This window comes from Argentina silus, assembly GCF_951799395.1.
Source record: "Argentina silus genome assembly, chromosome: 21".
In the NCBI taxonomy this organism is placed as follows: Eukaryota; Metazoa; Chordata; class Actinopteri; order Argentiniformes; family Argentinidae; genus Argentina; species Argentina silus.
The window spans coordinates 10,357,753-10,384,232 of NC_139675.1; the positions used below are offsets into that span (position 1 = coordinate 10,357,753).

Below are 26,480 nucleotides of genomic sequence, written 5' to 3' on the forward strand. Positions count from 1 at the left end.
GGGGTTGCGTTGTGTAGATTTTCTCTCTAGTGAGTAATGCAAGGGCTGCATTTGATGTATGTATGTCCAAAGTCGCTCTTTTTTTACATGTTATAATAAAATCAAAGATATAATCAAAACCAAACAGTTTTAACCATCAGTAGCGATGCTTTTTTCTTTTCATTTCTTTTAAATGACAGCAATGGGGGCGGCTGTGGACAAAATCTGTGATGGTCCTACATCCAATTACATTTTTGAAGTCCCTCTCTATCAGAAGAGGTTTTATGCTCTCATTTTTAAACCCAGATGAACATGGATTTTAATCTGAACTGTCCTGAACTATTATATAAAACCGAGATGTTTAACTTCAAATGGTGACTGACTACTGCTTGAGTTTGTTTGTGTGTGAATTTGTAACGACAATTCTCATTACAGACCATTATTGACGAAGTCAATGACACTGAATCACTTTCATGATCACATTGCTGGACACATGTAGGCTGACTGCTCATTTTAAAATCTAAAATAATCTTTGTCATGATGGCCAATTAGGATGGAACGGGACTCGGCAATAAGAAACCAATTCCAGACTTGACTAGGTGAGGGGAGAGGGAGAGACTTGACTAGGTGAGGAGAGAGGAGGAGGGAGAGACTTGACTAGGTGAGGAGAGAGGAGGAGGGAGAGACTTGACTAGGTGGGGGGAGAGGAGGAGGGAGAGACTTGACTAGGTGGGGGGAGAGGAGGAGGGACAATGTTCCTAATATAGGTTCCATAAACCTGAGGGTAATCTTTATGCTGACTAAAGCATCTCCTTCACTTCTGCTGTGGTAACTTTTGCTCCTCTCTCTCTCTCTCCTGTCCATTGCTTTTGCTCTCTCTCCTCCTTGCCCCCCTCCCAACCAATGGCTCCCTCTGCTGGTGAAAATAAGACAATACAACAGAGATGTCAGACAAGAATGTGCAATGACTGGGAAGTTTGTAAATGGTGAAATGAAACAGAAACGCAAATTACACTTGCTCTTCCATTTTTAATGATTGTATGAAGAGGTTCACTTTTCGTAATACATGGCTGTCATTTTTCATAACCACAACTTGTTTTCTTGTCCTGACAACATACTCACATCAAAGATCTCAAAACCAGCAATGTTGAGTACACCCATGTAGAACTGCCTTGGCCGCTTGGTGTCCAACATGAAGTTGATACGGATGACCATCCACAAGAACATCCTCTCATAGAAGGACTTAGCCAGAGCCATCACAGAATTATTCACCTGTAGAAAATGATACTTCTAGTTAATATATGAGATATTGGGGCACTTAATGGCGTAGCACAAAAATGCGTATTGCCAGGTCCCTGCTTTGAATCCGACCCACAACATATCTTGCATGTCATCCCTCTTGATGATGTGGTAACCCCTCTCATCAGGAAGCTGGAAGCCCACCCTGGACTTCTCCAGCAGATCTGACAGAGAACAGGACAGAGAAACATTGGTATATAAAAAAAAAAAAAACATAATTTGTGAAGAGTGTTAGTCCAAGTATTAGTATGGAAAAATGAATAATACCAACTTACAGGTCTCAATGTCAGCAGTAGCCAGTTTGCCGGTAAAAGCGAAGTGAATCCTGATGATCCTGTTATTATGTTAGGACTGTTGTAATGTTATTTACTGTCATTACTTTTAGTGCTTACATTTATATTTACTTTTTATATTTATTATACTGTATTGTTGAAACTTGAAACTAAATTGTGACACACATAAGCAGCACTTACCTGTATTTTACCGGGGGCTGCTTCCTTCTTTGCGGCTCCAGACACATCAATGGTGGCCAAGTACTGGGTGACATGCTTGGTGTTGACAGTCTTTCCTGCACCGGTTTCTCCATTGGTTTAGAGACATTTCAATAGATTTATTAAAATGGAAATACCTCATGTCCATAAGTATTCAGACCTTTGACATTATGACACTAACTGTCAACAAAGCACTCAATAAGTTGAATCGAGTCTATCTTAATGCAAGGATAATAGTTAATGTGATTTTGGAATTAATATCTTTGTTTTTATAGGGTCTCTGATTTGAATTGGAATCAATTACACACTCATCACGCATGTTTCCGAGGTCGTTCTAGTAAGTCATTAAAAAATTGAACAACACAGTTCTTCTCGATAACTGCTGCTGTACATTGTTCTGGAAGGGCAGGGGGGGGCAATCCCTTACATCCCCCCCACTTTCTTTTTTTGTCCAAGCCTTGTCCGCAGCTTCCAAGTCAACCACCGTGGCACCGATAAGCCACCTGAGGCAGCACGGCTTCTCTACCTTCCAATAGCAGCCACAGGGTCTTGCACATGTTCCAGAGCCATGACCGGGTCTCGAACCTCTAACCCCGTAATGATGGGGGCAAGGTACTAACCGCTCAGCCACGACTCCTTCACACTTTTCATACTTCTTTTATTTGACTTGAAGGTTTGAGGAAACATATTCAAAAGCATGTTCCAAACATAGCTCAAGCACCATCACTGGGGCTTGAACCTCTAACCCCGTAATGATGGGGGCAAGGTACTAACCGCTCAGCCACGACTCCTTCACACTTTTCATACTTCTTTTATTTGACTTGAAGGTTTGAGGAAACATATTCAAAAGCATGTTCCAAACATAGCTCAAGCACCATCACTGGGGCTTGAACCTCTAACCCCGTAATGATGGGGGCAAGGTACTAACCGCTCAGCCACGACTCCTTCACACTTTTCATACTTCTTTTATCTGACTTGAAGGTTTGAGGAAACATATTCAAAAGCATGTTCCAAACATAGCTCAAGCACCATCACTGGGGATTGAACCTCTAACCTCATGATGATGGGGCAAGGTACTAACCGCACAGCCACAACTCCTTCACAATTGACATACTTTGTTTCTTTTATTTGACTTGAAGGTTTGAGGAAACATGTTCAAAAGCATGTTCCAAACATAGCTTACACACCATCACTGGGGCTTGAACCTCTAACCCTGTGATGATGGGGCCAAGGTACTAACCACACAGCCACGACTCCCTCACACTTTACATACTTCATTTCTTTTATTTGATTTGAAGGTATATATAGATACATAAACAGCAACAACTGGGGGGACGCGACAGTGGTCTTTAGACAACTGGGTGACACACACAGACACAGGGCACACATGCACACATACAAACACACACAGAAACATACACAAAGACCATGTAATATTTTAGTTGAAGTTAGTTACTCCAAAAATGTGAGAACATGAACTCACTGTCATAACCCTCTGAGCTCCCCAGGAGTGTTTGAATGATGACATCACCCTCCCCCTCACAACACCACTGCCATGCCCCTCCAGCCAGCCCTTGTTGGAGCCCAGCTGAATGTCATTGCCAATCAATCAGTCATCCACTACAACGGCCTTGGAAGAAGTTGTTGTCTTCACCAAACAAGTTACAGTAAGAAAGAATTGTTTTTGTTTGATTGTGTTTTAGATTTGAGTTTACATGAGTTGCCTCCCTTTTTACCTGTCTTTTTGGCTATAGTGATTTGGCCTGGGAGTTACATCAAAACCATTTACTGCTACCTGCCTCTGACCCTACTTCCATGCTGTTCCACTCAAATGTGCGTTTACACAGTGTAGTTGTATGTGGAGTTTTACACAGTTGTGATGCTTCTGCTCTCTTGCAGTGGTTGCTAGTCATGGTTCATATAACCTTCACTCACAGTCTAGGATTCAACTCCATATACCAAAAGTCAGAACATAACTTAGTAGAAAAGGTTTTTGACAGTCCACCACTCACAATGTCCGTGAAGAAAACAGGTGTAGCTATGTGTGCAGTAGTCAGTTTCTCTGGAGTTAGATTCCTGCCTTGTCTAGAAGGTTGTGAAGAGTGGCTGTGATGTGCTGTTGAGTGATACAGTCTGTGCCCCTGAATGTAAGGAAGCTAATGCAATACTTTATCCCAAATGTCAGGCCCACTCTCTCCAAGATTAGCAAAATTGTTAATTGTCAAACGTTTTAAGAACAGGTATAGCTGCTCCACGGTTACAGTTTTTCTCGATTTCTTGAAACAGTATTCAACTTAAACAGTGAACACATTAATAGTCAACATGGTTGCCAAAACACAACATTTATTTTGCAAAATGCACTATAACGCTCAATTTAGAACACATGTCAAAAAGCTAAACAGTGCAGCAAAACATTATCCTTTGTCATCTATTGAACCATTAATTTCATAATGACACACTAAATAATAACTATAACCATCAATACTCATTGCAGGTTGGACAACTTTCATTTGAAAACAAATGTGAAAAACAGTTGGAACAGTTATTTCACACAGCAGAAAAACATTGTACTATATAGTGTACGGTAGTATTGTGCCTGTTACAGAGAATATGATTGCTTACCATAAATATAAATCAAGTTCATCTCAAATATTCAGAATCAAGCAGGTAGTTACAACAACAAAAATGGCATGACTGTAGAACACAAAAAGTGCTCAAAAAACCATTTACAGTAATCTATTCTCTCCTGTGTGCCAGGCCACATGTTGTGTTACTGATGACCTATTCCATTTGTGATTGTTAGTTGAACTGTTGAGCAATGAGAGTTAACATGTATGAAGTAAGATGATGTATAATGGGAGAAATAGCTATATGCTGTAAAGGAAATAATGATATTTTGTTATCAACACTTACTCAATAGATGTGTGTGTCTTATATACTGTAGGTGTCTATCTTTAGTGAAAGCAATATGTAGCTGAAAAAGTTTTGTGCTCATGTATGTTATTGCTGTGTGTATGTGACCTTCGGTTTCATCCAAATAGTTGAAGAAATTGAGCAAAACTGCAACTTCCTGTCTTGCGTCTGCGAAGTTAAATATTGCATGTTCCTTAGTTGCAGAGTTGGTGGCATTGGAAATGTGCATTTGTTGTCAGCAGCTTGGTGGCGTCATGGTATGGAACATGTCCCAGCTATTTGAAATGTCAATGGTACTGATGTTGTTGCACTTCTTTTTTGCAGGAGTCTGCTGACGTCGATGTCAAAATGACAGAGTGATGTCTTTGTTGTCTGCGTCCCAGTGGTGTAATGGTAAAGGACAGGTCCCGCAAGCAGGATGTTGCTGGTCCAAACCCAGCTGAGGCCATGAGGTAAGTTGAGCAGTTTCCAAGTGACCTTCCTTTGGAAGGTTTAGGTGGTGGCTAATTATTGGTAAAGATGCTTCTTAGAAGAAGAATTTTATATATATATATAATATTCTTCTTCTTAAGAAGCATTTTTACCAAGAATTAGCCACCACCTAAACCTTCCAAAGGATGGATGGGGAGAGAGAGATCTAAAACAAAATTTGGGGGGGTTATTCATTTAACAATTTAAAAACAGCTTTCTTCTCGATAACCGCTGCTGGACATTGTTCTGGAAGGGCGGGGGGGGACACTCCCTCACATCCCCCCCACTTCCCTTTTTTTTTTTGTCCGAGCCTTGTCCGCAGCTTGCGGGGGGGACACTCCCTCACATGCCCCCCACTTCCCTTTTTTTTTTTTGTCCGAGGCTTGTCCGCACCTTCAAGTCACCAACCGTGGTGACATACCGCTGGTCAGACCCTGCACCGATGTTCCGGTAAGCCACCGGAGGCAGCACGGCTCCTCTACCCTGCGATAGCAGCCACAGGATCTCGCACATGTTCCAGAGCCATGACCGGGTCTCGAACCTCTAACCCCGTTATGATGGGGCAAGGTACTAACCACACAGCCACGACTCCTCCAACCCCTTAAATCCCCCCCCACTTTTGTCCGAGCCTTGTCCGTTTCTGACACAGCGCTGGTCCGAGCCTTGTCCGCACCTTCTGACCCTGCACCGATGTCCGGTGAGCACGGCTCCTCTACCTTGCGATAGCAGCCACAGGGTCTTGCATGTGTTCCAGAGCTGTGAGCAGGTCTTGAACCTGTAACCTCCTGATCTTGGAGGAGCGGTATTAACCGCTGAGCCACAGCGCCTTCACACTTGAAACACTTCGTTTCTTTTATTTGACTTCAAGGTTTGAGGAAACATATTCAAAAGCATGTTCCAAACATACCTCAAGCACCATCACTGGGGTTTGAACCTCTAACCCCGTGATGATGGGGGCAAGGTACTAACCGCACAGCCACGACTCCTTCACACTTTTCATCCTTCGTTTCTTTTATTTGACTTCAAGGTTTGAGGAAACATATTCAAAAGCATGTTCCAAACATACCTCAAGCACCATCACTGGGGCTTGAACCTCCAACCCCGTGATGATGGGGGCAAGGTACTAACCGCACAGCCACGACTCCTTCACATTTTCCATACTTCGTTTCTTTTATTTGACTTCAAGGTTTGAGGAAACATATTCAAAAGCATGTTCCAAACATAGCTCAAGCACCATCACTGGGCCTTGAACCTCTAACCCTGTGATGATGGGGCAAGGTACTAACCCCACAGCCACGACTCCACATTTTCTATACTTCGTTTCTTTTATTTGACTTCAAGGTTTGAGGAAACATATTCAAAAGCATGTTCCAAACATAGCTCAAGCACCATCACTGGGCCTTGAACCTCTAACCCCGTGATGATGGGGCAAGGTACTAACCACACAGCCACGACTCCTTCACACTTTTCATCCTTCGTTTCTTTTATTTGACTTGAAGGTTTGAGGAAACATATTCAAAAGCATGTTCCAAACATACCTCAAGCACCATCACTGGGGCTTGAACCTCTAACCCTGTGATGATGGGGCAAGGTACTAACCCCACAGCCACGACTCCACATTTTCTATACTTCGTTTCTTTTATTTGACTTCAAGGTTTGAGGAAACATATTCAAAAGCATGTTCCAAACATACCTCAAGCACCATCACTGGGGTTTGAACCTCTAACCCCGTGATGATGGGGGCAAGGTACTAACCGCACAGCCACGACTCCTTCACACTTTTCATCCTTCGTTTCTTTTATTTGACTTGAAGGTTTGAGGAAACATATTCAAAAGCATGTTCCAAACATAGCTCAAGCACCATCACTGGGGCTTGAACCTCTAACCCTGTGATGATGGGGCAAGGTACTAACCGCACAGCCACGACTCCTTCACGCTTTCCATACTTCGTTTCTTCTATTTGACTTGAAGTTTTGAGGAAACATATTCAAAAGCGAGTTCCAAACCGAGCCTTGAACCAGTGAGCTCTTTTTTATGAGACAGCATTCTTTGCAGTGAGCCACCACCACTTTCCGACTTGCTGTGCTTCTTTTTGTAACATATTCCAAATTACATTAATGTTTGCTGAAACATGTTCAAAATCAAGCTCCAAACCCAGCCTTGAACCAATGACCTCTTACAGATGAGGCAGCTTTCTTTGCAGAGAGCCACCACCACTTTCAGACTCCAAGTGCTTCTTTTTGTAACTTTGACATTAACGTTTGCTGAAACATGTTCAAAAGCAAGTCCCAAACCGAGACTTGAACCAGTGATCTTTTACAGATGAAGAATAGTTCCTTGCACAGAGCTACCACACAATTCTCCTGTATTCCTCTTAATCTTTGACATCAAGGTTTGCAGACACATGTATAAAAGCAATTTTGTCAAACCACTACAGAGTAGTTTTGATCCCTCAACCTCCTGTCGACAAGTCAAAGGTTTTACTGAAGAGCCACAGCTACTTCATGTTACCAGTGCTTCTATTTATGTTTTATATATTGTGAGTTGATTAATTAGAGAAGTGTTGGGGGAAGAGACATGGGTTCAAGAGAGGGTGTGTGTGTATCTGTTTATGGACACTAGAGGGCAGTTCAGAGGCTGCCGCAATCGGTCAGGAGAGAGGACATGAGGCAGGATCCATTTTAGGTTTTATTGAGGGTGTGTGTGTTTATGATAGAGAAGCAAATATGAAGTAAACTATACTGTCATACCTTTAAATGTTTTTGTTTCCTCCTAATGGTTATTTGTATAATCTGTTCCTCATTCATGAGCTGTCATGTGACCTCTATCTTCTGGAAGTTTATGTTGTCCTTGGTTGTCTGCAACTACCTCTTCTAATCTCGTTCTATCTATCTTCAAACGTGTTATACCTTTAGTTGCATTGTCGGTATGTCACAAATTCATTGACTACCTGAATTTCTAGATGGTTATTTTTGGGAACTTTGTTACATTTCATGATTATATTAGTACAAATTCTTGTCCTAATGAATTATGCTAGTTTAGCATGTAAATGGATCAACCAAGCAGCGAGAAACTGAAATGATAACTTAAGGTTGACAAACACAAAAAGCAGAAACAAAGAGTCCACTGTGACTGTATTGCCAGCAGAGGAGATTTTCAAGCCTTTGGTTTACCATAGACTAAGTGTTAGAGCTAGATCTGCTAATGGACACTAGAGGGCAGTTCAGAGGCTGCCGCTGTCTGTCAGGAGAGAGAGACATGAGGCAGGATCCAGTTTAGGTTTGAAGTTATCATATCAGTTTCTAGCTGTTCGGTTGATGCATGATTTGACTTATGAAAGCATAGTTTACTTCATATTTGCTTCTCTATCATAAACACACACACACACACACCCTCAATAAAACCGAAACTGGATCCTGCCTCATGTCCTCTCTCCTGACTGATTGCGGCAGCATCTGAACTGCCCTCTAGTGTCCATAAACAGACACACACACACACACACACACACACACACACACACACACACCCTCTCATGAACCCTTGTCTTTTCCTGCTCTGGAGTGTGACTATATTGCTTTTGTACATGTGTAAACCTTGATGTCAAAGATTAATGCAAGTTAATTGTGGTGGTGGCTCTGTGCAAAGAACTAATTATTTTTGCCAATCGAGATGTATCAGGTCTAATCATGAACTGATCCACTGGAGGGAGGTGATTAAAGATCTAAAGCAAGAGAGCAATTTCAAGCCTTTGGTTTCCCATAGACTCAATGTTAGAGCTATATCTGCTAATGGACACTAGAGGGCAGTTCAGAGGCTAGAAACTCATGTGATAACTTAAAACCGAAACTGGATCCTGCCTCATGTCTCTCTCTCCTGACAGACAGCGGCAGCCTCTGAACTGCCCTCTAGTGTCCATTAGCAGATCTAGCTCTAACATTGAGTCTATGGGAAACCAAAGGCTTTAAATTGTCCTCTGCTGTCAATACATTCACAGTAGATTCTTTGTTTCTGCTTTTTGTGTTTGTCAACCTTAAGCTATCATTTCAGTTTCTAGCTGCTTGGTTAATGCTTGATTTGACCTATTTCATATTTACACACACACACCCTCAGATAAACCAAAACTGGATCCTGCCTCCTCTCTCCTGACAGACAGTGGCAGCCTCTGAACTGCCCTCTAGTGTCCATTAGCAGATCTAGCTCTAACATTGAGTCTATGGGAAACCAAAGGCTTTAAATTGTCCTCTGCTGTCAATACATTCACAGTAGATTCTTTGTTTCTGCTTTTTGTGTTTGTCAACCTTAAGCTATCATTTCAGTTTCTAGCTGCTTGGTTAATGCTTGATTTGACCTATTTCATATTTACACACACACACACCCTCAGATAAACCAAAACTGGATCCTGCCTCCTCTCTCCTGACTGATTGAGGCAGCCTCTGAACTGCCCTCTAGTGTCTATAAACAGACACGCACACACACCCTCTCGTGAACCCTTGTCTCTTCCTCCAACACTTCCTCCACTCTTCCTCCAACACTAAATAGAAGCACCGGTAACATGAAATAGCTGTGGCTCTTCAGTAAGACCTTTGACTTGTAGACAGGAGGTTGAGGGATCAAACCTACGCTGTAGTGGTTTGACAAAATTGCTTTTGTACATGTGTCTGCAAACCTTGATGTCAAAGATTAAAAGGAATACAGGAGAATCGTGTGGTGGCTCTGTGCTACTTGTGAACTTTGCCTCACCTGTAAGAGATCACTGGTTCAAGGCTTGCTTTGGAACTTCCTTTTGAACATGTTTCAGCAAACCCTGATGTCAAATAAACAAAAAGAAGCATGACAGTTGTGGAAGTGGTGGTGGCTCTGTGGAAGGAACTCTGCCTCATCTCTAAGAGGTCACCGGTTCAAGGCTTGGTTTGGAACTTGCTTTTAAATATGTTTCCACAATCTTTAATGTCAAATATACAAAAAGAAGCTTGAGAATTGTGGAAGTGGTGGTGGCTCTGTGCAGCAAACGCCACCTCATCTGTTTGAGATCACCGGTTCAAGGCTTGGTTAGGAACTTGTTTTTGAATATGTTTCCTCAAACCTTCAAGTCACATACAAAAAACAAAGGATGAAAAGTGTAAAGGAGTCGTGGCTGTGTGGTTAGTACCTTACCCCCATCATCACAGGGTTAGAGGTTCAAGCCCCAGTGATGGTGCTTGAGCTATGTTTGGAACATGCTTTTGAATATGTTTCCTCAAACCTTCAAGTCAAATAAAAGAAACGAAGTATGAAAAGTGTGAAGGAGTCGTGGCTGAGCGGTTAGTACCTTGCCCCCATCATTACGGGGTTAGAGGTTCAAGCCCCAGTGATGGTGCTTGAGCTATGTTTGGGACTCGCTTTTAAATATGTTTCCACAATCTTTAATGTCAAATATACAAAAAGAAGCTTGAGAATTGTGGAAGTGGTGGTGGCTCTGTGCAGCAGGCTCTGTGCAGCAAACGCCACCTCATCTGTTTGAGATCACCGGTTCAAGGCTTGGTTAGGAACTTGTTTTTGAATATGTTTCCTCAAACCTTCAAGTCACATACAAAAAACAAAGGATGAAAAGTGTGAAGGAGTCGTGGCTGTGCGGTTAGTACCTTGTCCCATCATAACAGGGTTAGAGGTTCAAGACCTGGTGATGGGTTTGGAACATAATTTTGAATATGTTTCCTCAAAACTTCAAGTCAAATAGAAGAAACGAAGTATGGAAAGTGTGAAGGAAGCCTCTCACAAACCCTTGTCTCTTCCTGCTCTGGAGTGTGACTACATTGCTTTTGAACATGTGTAAACCTTGATGTCAAAGATTAATGCAAGAGAATTGTGGTGTTGGCTTTGTGCAAAGAACTAATTTGCCAATCGAGATGAATCAGATCTAATCATGAACCGATCCACTAGATGGAGGTGATCACAGATTTAAAGCAAGAGAGCAATTTGAAGCCTTTGGTTTCCCATCTGCTAATGGACACTAGAGGGCAGTTCAGAGGCTGCCGCTGTCGGTCAGGAGAGAGAGACATGAGGCAGGATCCATGATAGCTTAAAACCTAAACTGGATCCTGCCTCATGTCTCTCTCTCCTGACCGACAGTGACAGCCTCTGAACTGCCCTCTAGTGTCCATTAGCAGATCTAGCTCTAACATTCAGTCTATGGGAAACCAAAGGGTTGAAATTGTCCTCTGCTGGCAATAGTCACAGTAGAATGTTTGTTTCTGCTTTTTGTGTTTGTCAACTTTAAGCTATCATTTCAGTGGCAAGAAGTGGCATTCCTTCCTTGGTTCTTGTTTTTTAGCTGGCTATAAGGTTAACCAATTTGTTAGCAGCCTACAGTGTCTTCTGAATTTATGCAGCATTTCTGTTTGCAGTTGGATTCTATTACATTTGTTGAGTTACTTTGTAGCTAGCTTTGTAAAATTGTAGCAACTGCTCAGATAAGTTAGCGAGCAGGTCATTTTTCTATCTTGCAAACACTGTGCTATGCTAGCTCAAACAGGATAACTTCAACTACATTTGCTTACCTTTGTATTCTGTCTTGCTGCATTTTACCCCAGCATTCTAAATGGCCAGTTTCTGCTAGTCTCAGCTGTTATCTGTACCTGGGAGCTGACAATGTGTGTACTGCTAGTGCTGACTAACATGGGAGCAATGTAAAATGTCAACAAATGATGAATGCTTTATTGGATTGAGTTTTACAACCTAGAGCATGCATCCTATTGGAGTATAACATGAGCAGGTTGTGGTGACCAACAACCTCTTAAATCACACTTATTATAGCAGGGCTAGATTTTTACATAAAGAGTACTGGAAAATGACAGAAACATCATTCATGTTTGGGTGAGTCTAATTTAATCTGGTGAAGCCGAAACTCAAACCAAACACTGGAAATCACAATTTGCAGAACTAAAAGCACTTACTAATTGCACAGGAAAAACAGCTATTGCTAGAGCTAAAACGTACACGCTTTCAGCAAGGAGTCCATCTGCAAAAGACTTGCTGGGGGTGTGTCCCAGTCCTTTTATACTGGCCCTGCCAGTGAAGCCCATTGGCTGAAGTCAAGATTGGATGGATTGATTGGGTTAGAGGGATGTCAATCTCACTATTGGCGCAGTGCCACTGTGGCGGATGGAAATCCTCGCATTGATCTACTTCATGCACACTACACACACACACTTAGGTGCATGCGTGTGCATGGGACCTCACACTGCCCAGACCATTGCACTGCCAAACCGCATCCTATTGAATAAAAGTGTACCAGCTTGTGACAACTGACAGTAGGCCTATCAGTATCTCACTTGATGTAAAATGGAATTGATAACAGTTCTCTAAAACATGCAATATTTTGTCCACTGATGCATCCGCCCAGTTTATTTAATCATGTTCTCATCAATGACAATGTGCAATACAATAACATGACAATTCGGGAGAGAAGCTTACAAAGAGTGTAGGTCCGTCCCGTTCTAGGTCTACTGATATGTCCACTGATAGTCATCATCAACAAATAATCCGTCACATGTTCCAACCCGTCACCGCAAGAGGGAGACAGGGTTTACACACCTCTTTAACCTGTACATCCCTGGTAACAATGATTGGAACTAAATCGTTGAACTGTAGGCTACTAGTTTGCAGTGATGCAATCCGTGTTACCCCCCCATTAACAGTCGTCAATTCTATTTAAATTCTAATTCTATTTTTTCACCATAATATCGCATTATTAGGATCCATCAATATTTCGTCGACGTCCGGTTCCGGGCAGGGAAGACCGATACTCAGCTCGCGCGGCCAGCCCCGTTAATGACGCCAAAACTCCAGGTGTCCCTGGGAACTCGTCAGTGTGCGCAAGCTCCCGCCGCCTACCACGGGGCACTAGCAGTAGCTCCGAGCCAGAGTTGACTGATCTGCGTCTCGTGTTGTTCTCTTCAGACCCGGTCCCGCTCGATACCATTCCACGGCAGGATATGACACCGGTTCAGGATCGTAAGTTCGCGCTCCTGTGAGGAGAAACAGCAAACCGTTTACTTGAGCTGATGGACTCGGACTGCCAAAAAAGAACCGAAACATGGGCACGGTGTCTCTCCATCTTTGCGCCAGCGCTCTCCTGGTTTTCGCCGTCAACAGCTGTTTTTCCGCCGACGTTCCGTCGTTCGTCCAACCGTTCACCGACTGCGTCCAGAGCCGAGAGAGAGAGGGCTTTTACCGGGGAGCGATAGACGTCACCGAGTCCGGTGGTCGCTGTATGAACTGGAGCGGGGTGGCAGGGTTTAAGGAGCGGTACCCGGCGAAGGGGATCGGGGACCACAACCACTGTCGAAATCCTGACGGCAGAATCCGACCCTGGTGCTTCTTCCAAAACAACAGAAGCAGAGTGGACTGGGGCTACTGCGACTGTAAACGTAAAAAGGTGAGGATGTTGTTGTGGTGGATGAATGTTTGTTTTATTGACATTGACTTGAAAATCAGAGTGTGTGTGTGTGTGTGTGACTGTGTGTCTGATATTGACACACATTCATATTTTTATTTATAGAACAAGCTATAACTTTTAACTACAGTTAATAAAAAAGGGTTCCACATAGAATCAAGTTCCAGGTAGAACCAAAAACGGTTCTACCTAACCAGAAAGTGCACAAAAAGGCTGTCAGACCAGGGGCTAAGGGGGGGGTACAGTAATTCGCTGAGGTGGTGGTGACGGGAGGTTGTCAGGCCAGGGCCAAGGGGGGGTACAGTAGCCGAAGTGGTGGTGGGGGGGCTGTCAGGTCAGGGCCAGGGGCTAAGGGGGGGGGGGGGTACAGTTGGCTGAGGGTAGGGGGGGGGGGCTGTCAGGTAGGCCAGGTAGCCCTACAGTAGCTGGGGTGGGTAGAGAGAGTACAGTTGAGAGGGGGAGAGGGTACAGGAGGTGAGTAGAGGGTCTGTAGGTGGGTATAAACCCTGAACACCATAGATTAAATAGGTGGGTAAACCTGAACACCATAGATTAAATAGGTGGGTATTAAGCCTGAACATCATAGATTTAATTGGTAGGTATAAACCCTGAACACCGTAGATTAAATAGGTAGGTATAAACCCTGAACACCATAGATTAAACAGGTGGGTATAAACCCTGAACACCATAGATTAAATAGGTTGGTATAAACCCTAAACACCACAGATTAAATAAGTGGGTAAACCCTGAACACCGTAGATTAAATACATGGGTAAACCCTGAACACCGTAGGTGGGTGTAATAAATGTATTAAAATTGAAATGCAGAAATACCTCATGTCCATAAGTATTCAGACCGTTTGCTATGACACTAAATGTCAACAAATCACTCAATAAATTGAATTGAGTCCATCTTAATGCAAGGATAATAGTTCATGTAATTTGGGAATTAGTATCTTTGTTTTTATAGGGTCTCTGATTTGCATCGGAATCAATTACACACTCAAATATAAAAAACTGCATGTTTCCCAGGTCTGGTTGTGGTTGTTCTAGTAAGTCATTCAAAAAGAAAATCATGTTTTCACTTGACAAACACTGACTTGTTAAGTTGTCGTTTTATGAACAGCTCATCGTAGAGTGCAGGAGGGGCAGAAAATCGGAGGACAGGCTCATTGTATTTGACACTGTTCCTTATTTTGTTCCATGCATTACAATGAGCCCATCCTCCGGTTTCTTCCTCCCGTGTGTGTGTGTGTATGTCTATGTGTGTGTCAAAGTGTTTGTGATTGAGGACAGCCCTGTGCCGTACCTTCTCTTCACGGCAAACTCAAATGTGGTGACAGATTATTCCTATAATACAACACCCAGGAGAGAAACACACACACACACACACCTGCGAACAGTAGCTTTCTCTCCCTTTGTGTGAGAGCTTACAGACGCAGCCACACCGTAAATGTGTGTGTGTGTGTGTGTGTGTGTGTGTGTGTCATTGCGTCTGCAGGGCAGCAGTTATAAACTGAACGGCAGGGTGGAGGTGAACCTCAGTGGGGTCTGGAGGTCCGTGTATAGCAACGACTGGGGGGACGCTACAGTGGTCTGTAGACAACTGGGTGACACACACAGACACAGGGCACACATGCACACATACAAACACACACAGAAACATACACAAAGACCATGTAATATTTTAGTTAAAGTTAGTTACTCCAAAAATGTGAGAACATGAACTCACTGTCATAACCCTCTGAGCTCCCCAGGAGTGTTTGAATGATGACATCACCCTGCCCCTCACAACACCACTGCCATGCCCCTCCAGCCAGCCCTTGTTGGAGCCCAGCTGAATGTCATTGCCAGTCATCCACTACAACGGCCTTGGAAGAAGTGGTTGTCTTCACCAAACAAGTTACAGTAAGAAAGAATTGTTTTGTTTTTGTTTGATTGTGTTTTAGATTTGAGTTTACATGAGTTGCCTCCCTTTTTACCTGTCTTTTTGGCTACAGTGATTTGGCCTGGGAGTTACATCAAAACCATTTACTGCTACCTGCCTCTGACCCTACTTCCATGCTGTTCCACTCAAATGTGCGTTTACACAGTGTAGTTGTATGTGGAGTTTTACACAGTTGTGATGCTTCTGCTCTCTAGCAGTGGTTGCTTGTCATGGTTCATACAACCTTCACTCACAGTCTAAGATTCAACTTCATATACCAAAAGTCAGAACATAACTTAGTAAAAAAGGTTTTTGACAGTCCGCCACTCACAATGTCTGTAAAGAAAACAGGTGTAGCTATTTGTGCAGTAGTCAGTTTCTCTGGAGTTAGATTTCTGCCATGTCTAGAAGGTTGTGAAGAGTGGCTGTGATGTTCTGTTGAGTGATACAGTCTGTGCCTTTGAATGTAAGGAAGCTAATGCAATACTTTATCCCAAATGTCAGGCCCACTCTCTCCAAGATTAGCAAAATTGTTCATTGTCAAACGTTTTAAGAACAGGTATAGCTGCTTCACGTTTACAGTTTTTCTCGATCGCTTAAGCACATTTCTTGAAACAGTATTCAACTTAAACAGTTAACACACCCCTTAATAGTCAACACGGTTGCCAAAACACCACATTTGTTTTGCAAAATGCACTATAACTCTCACAACTCTCACAATAAAAGCTAATCACCCAAAACTAACCCTAACCCTAACCCATGACAGTATCCTTTTTCATCTAATGAAAAGTTCAATCCACCATTCATTTCATAATGACACACTAAATTGTAACTGTAACCAGCAATTTTCATTGCTGGTTGGGCAACTTTCATTTGAAAACAAATGTGAAAACAGTAAGAATTTCACTCAGCAGAAAAACATTGTACTGTATAGTTTATAGTAGTACTGCACCTGTTACAGAGAATACGATTGCTTACTATAAATATAAATCAGGTTCATTTCAAATATTCCAAATCAAGTAGGTAGTTACAACAACAAAAATGGCATGACTGTAGAACACAAAAAGCGAACCATTTACAGTAATCTATTTTCTCCTGTATGCTAAGCCACATGTTATGTTACCGATGACTGATTTCATTTATGATTGTTAGTTGAACTGTTGAGCAATGAGAGTTTACCTGTATGAAGTAGAGATTAACTATAATGGGAGAAATAGCTATATGCTGTAAATTAAATAATTCAGTTTTGTTTGTCAACACTTACTCAATAGATTGTTGTGTCTTATATACTGTAGGTGGCTAACTTTTGCATTGTGTGTGAAAGCAATGAGAAATGACTAACTGTTTAGCTGAAAATGTTGCTTTTCTGCTCATGTATGTTATTGCTGTGCATATGTGACCTTCAATTTCATACAAATAGTTGAAGAAATGGATAAAAACTGTAACTTCCTGTCCTGCTTCTGCAAGGTTAAGTATTGCATATTCCTGAGTAGCAGAGTTGGTGGCATTGGATACATGCATTTATTGTGAGCAGCTTGGTGCAATGGTATGGAACATGCCCCATTTTTGCAGGTGTCTGCTGACGTCAACGTCAAAATGACAGAGTGATGTCTTTGCGTCCCAGTGGTGTAATGGTAAAGGACAGGTCCCGCAAGCCCAGCTGAGGCCATGAGGTAAGTTGAGCAGTTTCCAAGTGACCTTCCTTTGGAAGGTTTAGGTGGTGGCTAATTATTGGTGAAGATGCTTCTTAGAAGAAGAAGAATTTTTATTATTTATTTATAAAATTATTCTTCTCAGAAGCATTTTTACCAAGAATTAGCCACCACCTAACCCTTCTGAAGGAAGGTGGATAGAGAGATATCTATACATTTTTATTTATTTTAAAAACAGCTTTCTTCTCGATAACCGCTGCTGGACATTGTTCTGGAAGGGCGGGGGGACACACTCCCTCACACCCCCCCCCACTTTCCTTTTTTTTTTTTTGCCCGAGCCTTGTCCGCAACTTGCGGGGGGGGACACTCCCTCACATCCCCCCCACTTTCCTTTTTTTTTTGTCCAAGCCTTGTTTGCACCTTCCAAATCATCCACCGTGGTGACATACCGCTGGTCAGACCTTGCACTGATGTTCCGGTAAGCTACCTTAGGCAGCACGGCTTCTCTACCATATACACTGTTCACACTGCACTTTTCTGCACTTCTGGTTAGATGCTCACTGCATTTCGTTGTCTCTGTACTTGTACTCTGCACAATGACAATAAAGTTGAATCTAATCTAATCTAATGTGACTTTCAGTTTCATCCAAATAGTTGAAGAACTTGAGCAAAACTGTAACTTCCTGTCTTGCGTCTGCAAAGTTAAGTATTGCATGTTCCTTAGTTGCAGAGTTGGTGGCATTGGAAATGTGCATTTGTTGTCAGCAGCTTGGTGGCGTCATGGTATGGAACATGCCCCATGAGCAGAATGTGGCTATTTGAAATGTTCATGCTAATGATGTTGTTGCACTTTTTTTTTTGCAGGTGTCTGCGAGTGATGTCTTTGCGTCCCAGTGGTGTAATGGTAAAGGACAGGTCCCGCAAGCGCAGCTGAGGCCATGAGGTAAGTTGAGCAGTTTCCAAGTGACCTTCCTTTGGAAGGTTTAGGTGGTGGCTAATTATTGGTAAAGATGCTTCTTAGAAGAAGAATTTTATATATATATATAATATTCTTCTTCTTAAGAAGCATTTTTACCAAGAATTAGCCACCACCTAAACCTTCCAAAGGATGGATGGGGAGAGAGATCTAAAACAAAATTTGGGGGGGGGTTATTCATTTAACAATTTAAAAACAGCTTTCTTCTCGATAACCGCTGCTGGACATTGTTCTGGAAGGGCGGGGGGGGACACTCCCTCACATCCCCCCCACTTCCCTTTTTTTTTTGTCCGAGCCTTGTCCGCAGCTTGCGGGGGGGACACTCCCTCACATGCCCCCCACTTCCCTTTTTTTTTTTTGTCCGAGGCTTGTCCGCACCTTCAAGTCACCAACCGTGGTGACATACCGCTGGTCAGACCCTGCACCGATGTTCCGGTAAGCCACCGGAGGCAGCACGGCTCCTCTACCCTGCGATAGCAGCCACAGGATCTCGCACATGTTCCAGAGCCATGACCGGGTCTCGAACCTCTAACCCCGTTATGATGGGGCAAGGTACTAACCACACAGCCACGACTCCTTCACGCTTTACATACTTCGTTTCTTTTATTTGACTTTTTTTTTTTTCTTTTTTTTTTTTTGAACCCGTCTGCTGATGTAAATGTCAAAATTATGAAGAGATGTGTGTTTGTTGTGAGCAGCCCAGTGGTGCAGTGGTAAAGCACTTGCTCTCTAAGTAGAAGGTTGCTGGTTCAAACCCAGCTGAGGCCATGAGAGCTGCACAGTGAGTGCAGCTGAGGCCGTGGGAGGAAAGCGCAGAGAGGAAGATGAAAGGGAGTAGAGATTGTTAACTCTAAAAAAAACAACCTTCATGTGATAGGTAGTTTTATTGAAATTTCTCCTTAAATCCCTTTAAGTGCTGTAAAATTTTTCTCGTCTCCTCTCCATAACCGCTGCTGTACATTGTTCTGGAAGGGCGGGGGGGGTAACCCCTTAAATCCCCCCCCACTTTTGTCCGAGCCTTGTCCGTTTCTGACACAGCGCTGGTCCGAGCCTTGTCCGCACCTTCTGACCCTGCACCGATGTCCGGTGAGCACGGCTCCTCTACCTTGCGATAGCAGCCACAGGGTCTTGCATGTGTTCCAGAGCTGTGAGCAGGTCTTGAACCTGTAACCTCCTGATCTTGGAGGAGCGGTATTAACCGCTGAGCCACAGCGCCTTCACACTTGAAACACTTCGTTTCTTATATTTGACTTGAAGGTTTGAGGAAACATATTCAAAAGCATGTTCTAAACCTAGCTTCAGAGGCATGACCGGGTCTTGAACCTCCAACCCCCTGATCTTGGAGGAGCGGTATCAACCGCTGAGCCATGACTTCTTCACACTTGACACACTTTGTTTCTTATATTTGACTTGAAAGTTTGAGGAAACATATTCAAAAGCAAGTTCCAAAAATGTGGTCCAGAGCCTTCACCAGGTCTTGAACCTCCAACCCCATTATGATGGGGCGAAGTACTAACCGCAGAGCCACAACTCCTTCACACTTTACAGACTTCGTTTTGAATGTTTGACTTGAAGGTTTGACAAAACCTATTCAAAAGCAAGTTCCAAACCAAGCCTTGAACCAGTAATCTCTTACAGATGAGGCAGAGTTTGTGTGCACAGAGCCACCACTGCTTCTAGGTTTGTCATGCTTCTTTTTATATATTTGACTTGAATGTTTGAGGAAACATAGTCAAAGGGAAGTCCCAAACCACATTGGTGATTTCTTACAGGTGAGGCAAAGTTCTTTGCACAGCCACAACCACCACAATTCGCTTGCATCACAATTGACTCACACTCCAGAACAGGTTTGAATGCTCAACCTTCTTAGAAGTCAAAGATCTTACTGAATAACCATAGCTATTTCATGTTGCTGGTGCTTCTGTTTATGTAACACTGCTTTGTCTTTATTTCAATTCACATTTCTGGAAAATGTCAATAGTAGTGAAAAAATGTTTCTCGAGAGCATGTGTGGTGCACATCCATGGATGGCAGTACACAGAAATAGGAGTGCAGAATTCTGACAAACACCATGCATATGCCATGAGGCTAAACCAAGATGGCCGCCATAGCCTTTACAAAATGGTCCCTGCATGCTCATGGTGCCATCTTGAAACCTTCATGGCTTTTGTATTTTTTTCCTCTCCGATATTCAGAGTTTAATATCCTTGGTAAGACATCATTTTACTGGCCTGCACTTTGCTGACACACATTAACTCTTTGAGATATTCCAGAGCTTGTTTGACTCATGTTTGCTCACTATTTTAGCAGTATACTTTCTTGACATATTGTAAAGTTACTTCCAACTTTTAGGTCTGTTGGCATTTGTACCATAATTGCAGAGAAGGACTTATGTCACAGGAAGAAGTATACAAGAAAGTATACTGCTAAAATAGTGAGCAAACATGAGTCAAACAAGCTCTGGAATATCTCAAAGGGTTAATGTGTGTCAGCAAAGTGTAGGCCAGTAAAATGATGTCTTACCAAGGATATTAAACTCTGAATATCGGAGAGAAAAAAAATACAACAGCCATGAAGGTTTCAAGATGGCACCATGAGCATGCAGGGACCATTTTGTAAAGGCTAAGGCGGCCATCTTGGTTTAGCCTCATGGCGCATGCATGGTCTTTGTCATAATTCTGCACTCCTATTTCTGTGTACTGCCATCCATGGATGTAAAACCATTACAAAGGATTAAGCCTTTTTTAAGTCGTCTTCTTATTCTTCTTTAAGCCTTGAGGATCCATTCTGAGGAGAGAAGAAGAGCACACTTCAGGAAAAAGGGTACAGATTTGGGACAATTGTTTTACTTGCCTGCCAAAAAAGGAAAATCATGGCTAAAGTAAGTGATTTCCATATCAAATCATTTCTGGGTAAATGTCAGGTTACATACTTTACTTGTTCATTATTAAATTGCTCAAAAAGCAACAAGAACTGTAGTTCGTTCCTAGGTTTTTTAGCTGGCTATAATGTTGACCAATTTGTTGCCTACAGTTAATTTATGCAGCATTTCTGTTTGCAGTTGGATGCCTTTACATTTGTAGAGTTGCTTTGTAGCTAATTTTGTAAAATTGTCAGCAACTATTCGATAAGTTAACAAACAGGTCATTTTTCTATCTTGCAAAATACAACACTGTGCTATGCTAGCTCACACAACAAGAGAACTTTAGCTACATTTGCTTACCTTTGTATTCAGTCTTGCTTCATTTTACCCCAGTATTCTAAATGGCCAGTTTCATCATGTTTCAGCTGTTATCTGTACCTGCCATGGGAAGAATGTAAAATGTTAACAAATGATATTAGTTTATTTGAATGAGTTTTACTACCTCGAGCATGCATCCTATTAGAGTATAACATTAGCCGGTGACTAACACAACCTCTTAACCCATCAAAAACTGAGCGTTTGAGGGAGAGTAGCAGGGCTACATTTGTACGGAAAGACTACTGGAAAATAACAATGTGAATCTAATTTGATCTGGTGAAGCCAAAACTCAAAGAAAACATTGGAAATCACAATTTGCAGACCTAAAAGCACTTACTGGGTGCACAGAAAAACAGCCATTGCTAGAGCTAAAATGCTTGCAGCAAGGAGTCCATCAGCAAAGGATTTGTTGGAGATGTTTCCCAGTCCTTTTATACATGTGTCCCAGCCCTGCCCCTAAAGCCCATTGGCTGATAATATTGGATGAATTGATTGGGTTAGAGGCATGTCAATCAAACTATAGTTGCAGTGCCACTGTGCCGGATGGAAATCCTGGCATTTTTCTACTTTTTAGGGGAGTTATCAAGAAGATCCTCTCAAAAAAGGAAAAACACATAACAACATTTAGAAAGAATTCCTTCTTAAATTCTGAGCCAAGCCAACCACCGTACGATGGTGTTGACACCTGGCTGCACGGCTCATCTTCCCTGCGATAGCAGCCTCAGGGTCCCCCACATGTTCCAGAGCCATGACTCTGTCTCGAACCTTAAACCCCATTATGATGGGGCAAGGTACTAACCACACAGCCACGACTCCTTCACACTTGACACACTTCATTTTGTATATTTGACTTGGATGGTTTGAGGAAACACACACACACAGAGTTTATGAAATCCATGGTGCAACAGCTATGGATTCAGATAATCCAGATGTGGGTGATGGAGGTGGTTAAAAATCTAAAACAAGTGTTCAGTTTTGATAGTTCAGTTTCCCATAGACTCAATGTTAAAGCCACCAGCATCATCCCTCCGAACTTTCTAGAATTCTCTGGCAATTCTCTTAGTTCATCATATTTAAACTTCAGGCTACCATTGTTATAATGTCAACCAGCAGGCCATTACTGGATTCAAACCCATGGAGCAGGAGTAGGATTAGCACTTGGTAGGGGAGATCCTCCATCTGAGCTGCCTGTGAGCTCAGTTGACACTTGTTTTTAATGACATCACATTTAAACATTTGAAAAAATGAAGGAGGATGAAAAGAAAGCTAAAGACAGAGGTATGTTGAATGACTGTGTTTATTGACGTTCATTATTATCATCAAACAAAGTTATAGCTAAATAAATATATATCATATAAAATCACAATATATCAGGAGAAACAATCACATCCTTCACCAAAGAGGTCTTCAATGAACACCCTCAACTGCCAGAGCAGCACCAGAACAACCAACTGACATGTTTTTTGTAGATTGTTCCAGCAGTGCACCATAACTAAAAGAGGATTTACCCAGTTCAGTGGAGACCCGAGGAACCTCAAGAGTTAACCTACTCTGAGAACCAGTTTGGTAATGTATGTTCTTGAATTTCAATAATGGAGGTTAGGTAAGCTGGGAGTTTATGCAGTATTATTGTATCCTGTATGACACAGCGGCCAATGTTTTTGACCTTAAATTAATATACTGATCTATTTACACAAATTTTCAGCCATTTGTGATTTTTAATGTGAGGCAGACCAAGTAAATCCTTACCTTCTCCTTTTCCAATGGTGACAAGGCTGAAATCAGTAAAACATTTTTTCCAATAAGTATATGAGTTTAACCAGATTATTTGCAGTAATATGAGACGTTGTAATCTGTATGAAGGCAAAAATACCATTTTTAAATTGAGGATGAGTTTTTCTTAGTTTTCTGCTTGAGAACCAGTTTGGGTGTAAGTGTAGTTTTTGAAAGACTGAAGGTTTCAATGCTGTGATGTCATAGTTTCAACCGCCTATATTCTTGTTCATTCTATAGATAGGCCCGTTTAATTCTGTCTATTCCAAATAAACTGATTTTTCCATGGATGGATAGGTAGTAGCCTGATAAAATTGAATCAAACTAAAATTCTCATCATCATGTTATGTTAATCAATACTGATTTGGGGTATCTAACTTACAAATTTCTCTGTGACATTGCCAGGACTTTGCCAAAGCAAGTTGATCCTCCTGTGTCAGATTCTATGTAGATTATCTCTGCTCCTTTTACCTTTGTTGAACTGCTAGTTTTCCTGTTAATAGAATTGTAATGTCAAGATTCCCTGTCTCCTGGACTTCCTTAGTTTGTGGAGTCCAAGTGCTCAGAAAATCCTAAAAACAATATACAAAACATATTTAATGAAGACCACAAAATATGTCAATCCAAATCAGTTTATCATTTCATTATAACAAGGATCACAGTGAACTATCAATCAGTCACACATTCATATTGCACTAGCTCAGATTGGCACATGACATCATAGTGTCTCCAGGTCGACCATGGGCGCAGTTTTCCTTCTCTGTGATGTCAGTATGCTGAGCTGAAAGAAAATAAATGAATAATGAGGAAAGACATTTAGAAAAAATTTCTATGAACAATTAGGAAACATTCAAAGCCACAACATCCTCTCAACATCAAAGTGTTTATTCAAGATATGATGTTTATCCTCGATATGACCTTACAGAATGCTGACATGGGAATGTATTGTGTAGGACACGTGATTCTCTGACATATAGAATAGGGACTGATGTTAGTACTCCAGGGGCTAGGTGACATTAAAAATAATAAGCCCCGACATTAAGTCAGGTAGCTGACATCACTGAGCGCCTCTCATTGAGCCATCTGAGGACCCTTACCTGCTGTGATGCCGTGGTTGCCCTCTGTTCTGCCTGCGTCAGGCGCCTCTGTAGACTCCTATAACTCTGCCGTCTGTCTCTCATACTGGACCCAAAAGAGAGCAAGACATTGATATTTACACCTCATGATATCTATATTTACACCTCATATCACAAACACCAGCTAAGGTCGGTTATAGCGGTCATCTCATAAGACCAACGCACTTTTTCTGTCAGTCATCAATGTGTCTGTGTGTGTGTGGGAGAGTGAGAGTGTGTGTGTGTGTGTGTGTAAAAATCACCTCTACAATGGTCTCATGGTCAGCCTCCAGCTGGATCTCCAGTTCCTGAGAGCGTTGCTTCTGTCGATTTAGTTCTCCCCTGAACCCAACAGACGATACCAGAGGAAGGAAGAAAAACAAGTTCAGAAATCAATAGAAAGCCTCAGGCTTCCCTTTTTTCCCCCCAGTCTCATCTACATCTCTACCCCCCCCTTCCCATTTTTCCCCTGGTTGCTCATTATTGTCTTTAATGCACCATTTAGGGAAAATCTAATCTCAAACAATTCAGATACAGTAAAATTCAGAGACAGTAAAAAAGGTGCTGCTTTGTGTTCTCACTTGTAGACACACTGAAGTAGGCACATGCCCAAATGTCTGTCTGTTTTGGGATAAACTTGTAGCCTTGAACCTGCCTTGAATTAATCAAATCTCTTGGAGATGCCATCTTAAGTGGTCCTCAGACCTCACATGGGACCTTCTAGTAAAATAAAGGTTCAGCAAATATTGTACAAATATATTTTTTTATATAAATACATAAAATAGTACTTGAGGCTGGTGAGTTTGTTCTCAAAGGCCTTGGTCAGGGTCTTGGCCTCGTCCTTCCAGCGCTGTGTGGTCTTCTGCTGGGCTGAGAGCAGACGGGTCAGGTCAGCGCTGGAGCTACAGCTGCTCTCCTCCAGCTCTCGGACCCTCGCGTCCAGACCCTGCTCCTTCCGACTGCACTCCTGCTCCATCTGGGAGACCTGGAGGAAAGGGGTCACGGTGTGGGTGGGTGAGTGCGTGTGAAGAGTATGAAAATAAAACACTGAAGAATAGATGACGGGTCAAACATAAGACACATTTATTCCCAATTATTACTTCTAACATGATCGAACAAACTCAACACAAGTGGTCTCATGACCAACTAACACAAGTTCACATTACGTTATATCTGACTCCAAAAGATAGTTCATGATCGATAATGCTTTGCTCATCCCTGTGTGACAGACAGTCGATCATATTGGACCCTAGATTCCATTAAGAATACCCAAAATGCTATTACCATACTTATAAGAAATTGTGAGGAGTGGTCACATGGTCAAATACCTGATGTGATGACTCGAGTGTACGTGTTGCTAACTATGCATGTGAACATTAGACATTAATGGTAAACTCTGTGATAACCTGGTCACGATTATGTTGTGCTGTTTTAACAGAAAATGAGAATAGAGTATCAACAAAATAACCAATTTAACAGTTTCAAAGCAACATATGACTAAGTTTTAACCATACGTTAACGTGCGTCAAGGACACGGGAGAATGGTGGGAGAATGGTGCCCGTGGCGGGCCTAACCCAAAACTCAAAGAACAGCTTGCTGTCCCTCTCCTCAAATATCATTCCCAACAAAGGACAAGGTGTGAGATACATTACAATCACAAAGGAATGGCGAGGGTGCAATTCTTTCAGACATTACAATCGCAAAGGAATTGACAAATGGTGAGCCAGGCTCATTCAACTGTAAATAGTTATACACGTTGAAATCAAGGCTGGTGCCACCAAAATCCGTCTACGTGTGTGTGTGTGTGTGTGTGTGTCAGTTACTCTGTCTGACACATCCACACCCTGCTTCTTCAGGCTGGCCCTCCCTCCATCCTCCTTCCTTTTGCTTGAACCTAGTCTAACATGTTTGATTCATAAACCTGATGCCATGGGATCGGACCATAACAACTCAGCTTGGAACTCAGCTTCCTCAACCCCCAGTTTAGACCATATTTTTGGATACTTTTTTTTTTATATGAGAAAGGCAAACTAAATCCACTCACTCCTACTTGTTGGTCGTCTTGTTGACTACCAATCCCTCCCACTCTCCCTCCATCCCTCTGTACATCCATCCTACCTGTTGTAAAACGCATCTCTGGGCTAACAGGCTGGTCATGCACAGTTGTCCCATCTCCCTGTCCCTCTCGCTATCGCTCCCTTCTCCCCCC

The 26,480-nt window shown here is 42.3% G+C and overlaps 1 protein-coding gene across 1 annotated transcript; it reads right to left on the reverse strand.

Annotated features, from left to right (window-relative positions):
- Window positions 1-23,829: 23,829 nt before the first annotated feature.
- On the reverse strand, window positions 23,830-25,252 carry LOC310820841 (sodium channel and clathrin linker 1-like). The gene is made up of 4 exons (XM_083692649.1): window positions 25,059-25,252; window positions 24,534-24,612; window positions 24,253-24,337; window positions 23,830-23,936 (listed from the first exon to the last, which is right to left on the reverse strand). Exons 1-3 carry the CDS (start codon window positions 25,244-25,246, stop codon window positions 24,311-24,313), a joined length of 294 nt encoding a protein of 97 aa, XP_083548775.1. The 5' UTR covers window positions 25,247-25,252; the 3' UTR covers window positions 23,830-23,936; window positions 24,253-24,310.
- Window positions 25,253-26,480: the final 1,228 nt, after the last annotated feature.

What these genes read in the sequence shown, in the direction of transcription:
- LOC310820841 (XM_083692649.1), bottom strand. Translation starts at nt 25,246, where the DNA reads ATGGAGCAGGAGTGCAGTCGGAAGGAGCAGGGTCTGGACGCGAGGGTC. An exon ending in AACAAACTCACCAGCCTCAA is followed by an intron (nt 24,613 to 25,058) that starts GTACTATTTTAT and finishes TGTTGGGTTCAG; the next exon opens with GGGAGAACTAAATCGACAGA. An exon ending in ACCATGAGACCATTGTAGAG is followed by an intron (nt 24,338 to 24,533) that starts GTGATTTTTACA and finishes TTTTGGGTCCAG; the next exon opens with TATGAGAGACAGACGGCAGA.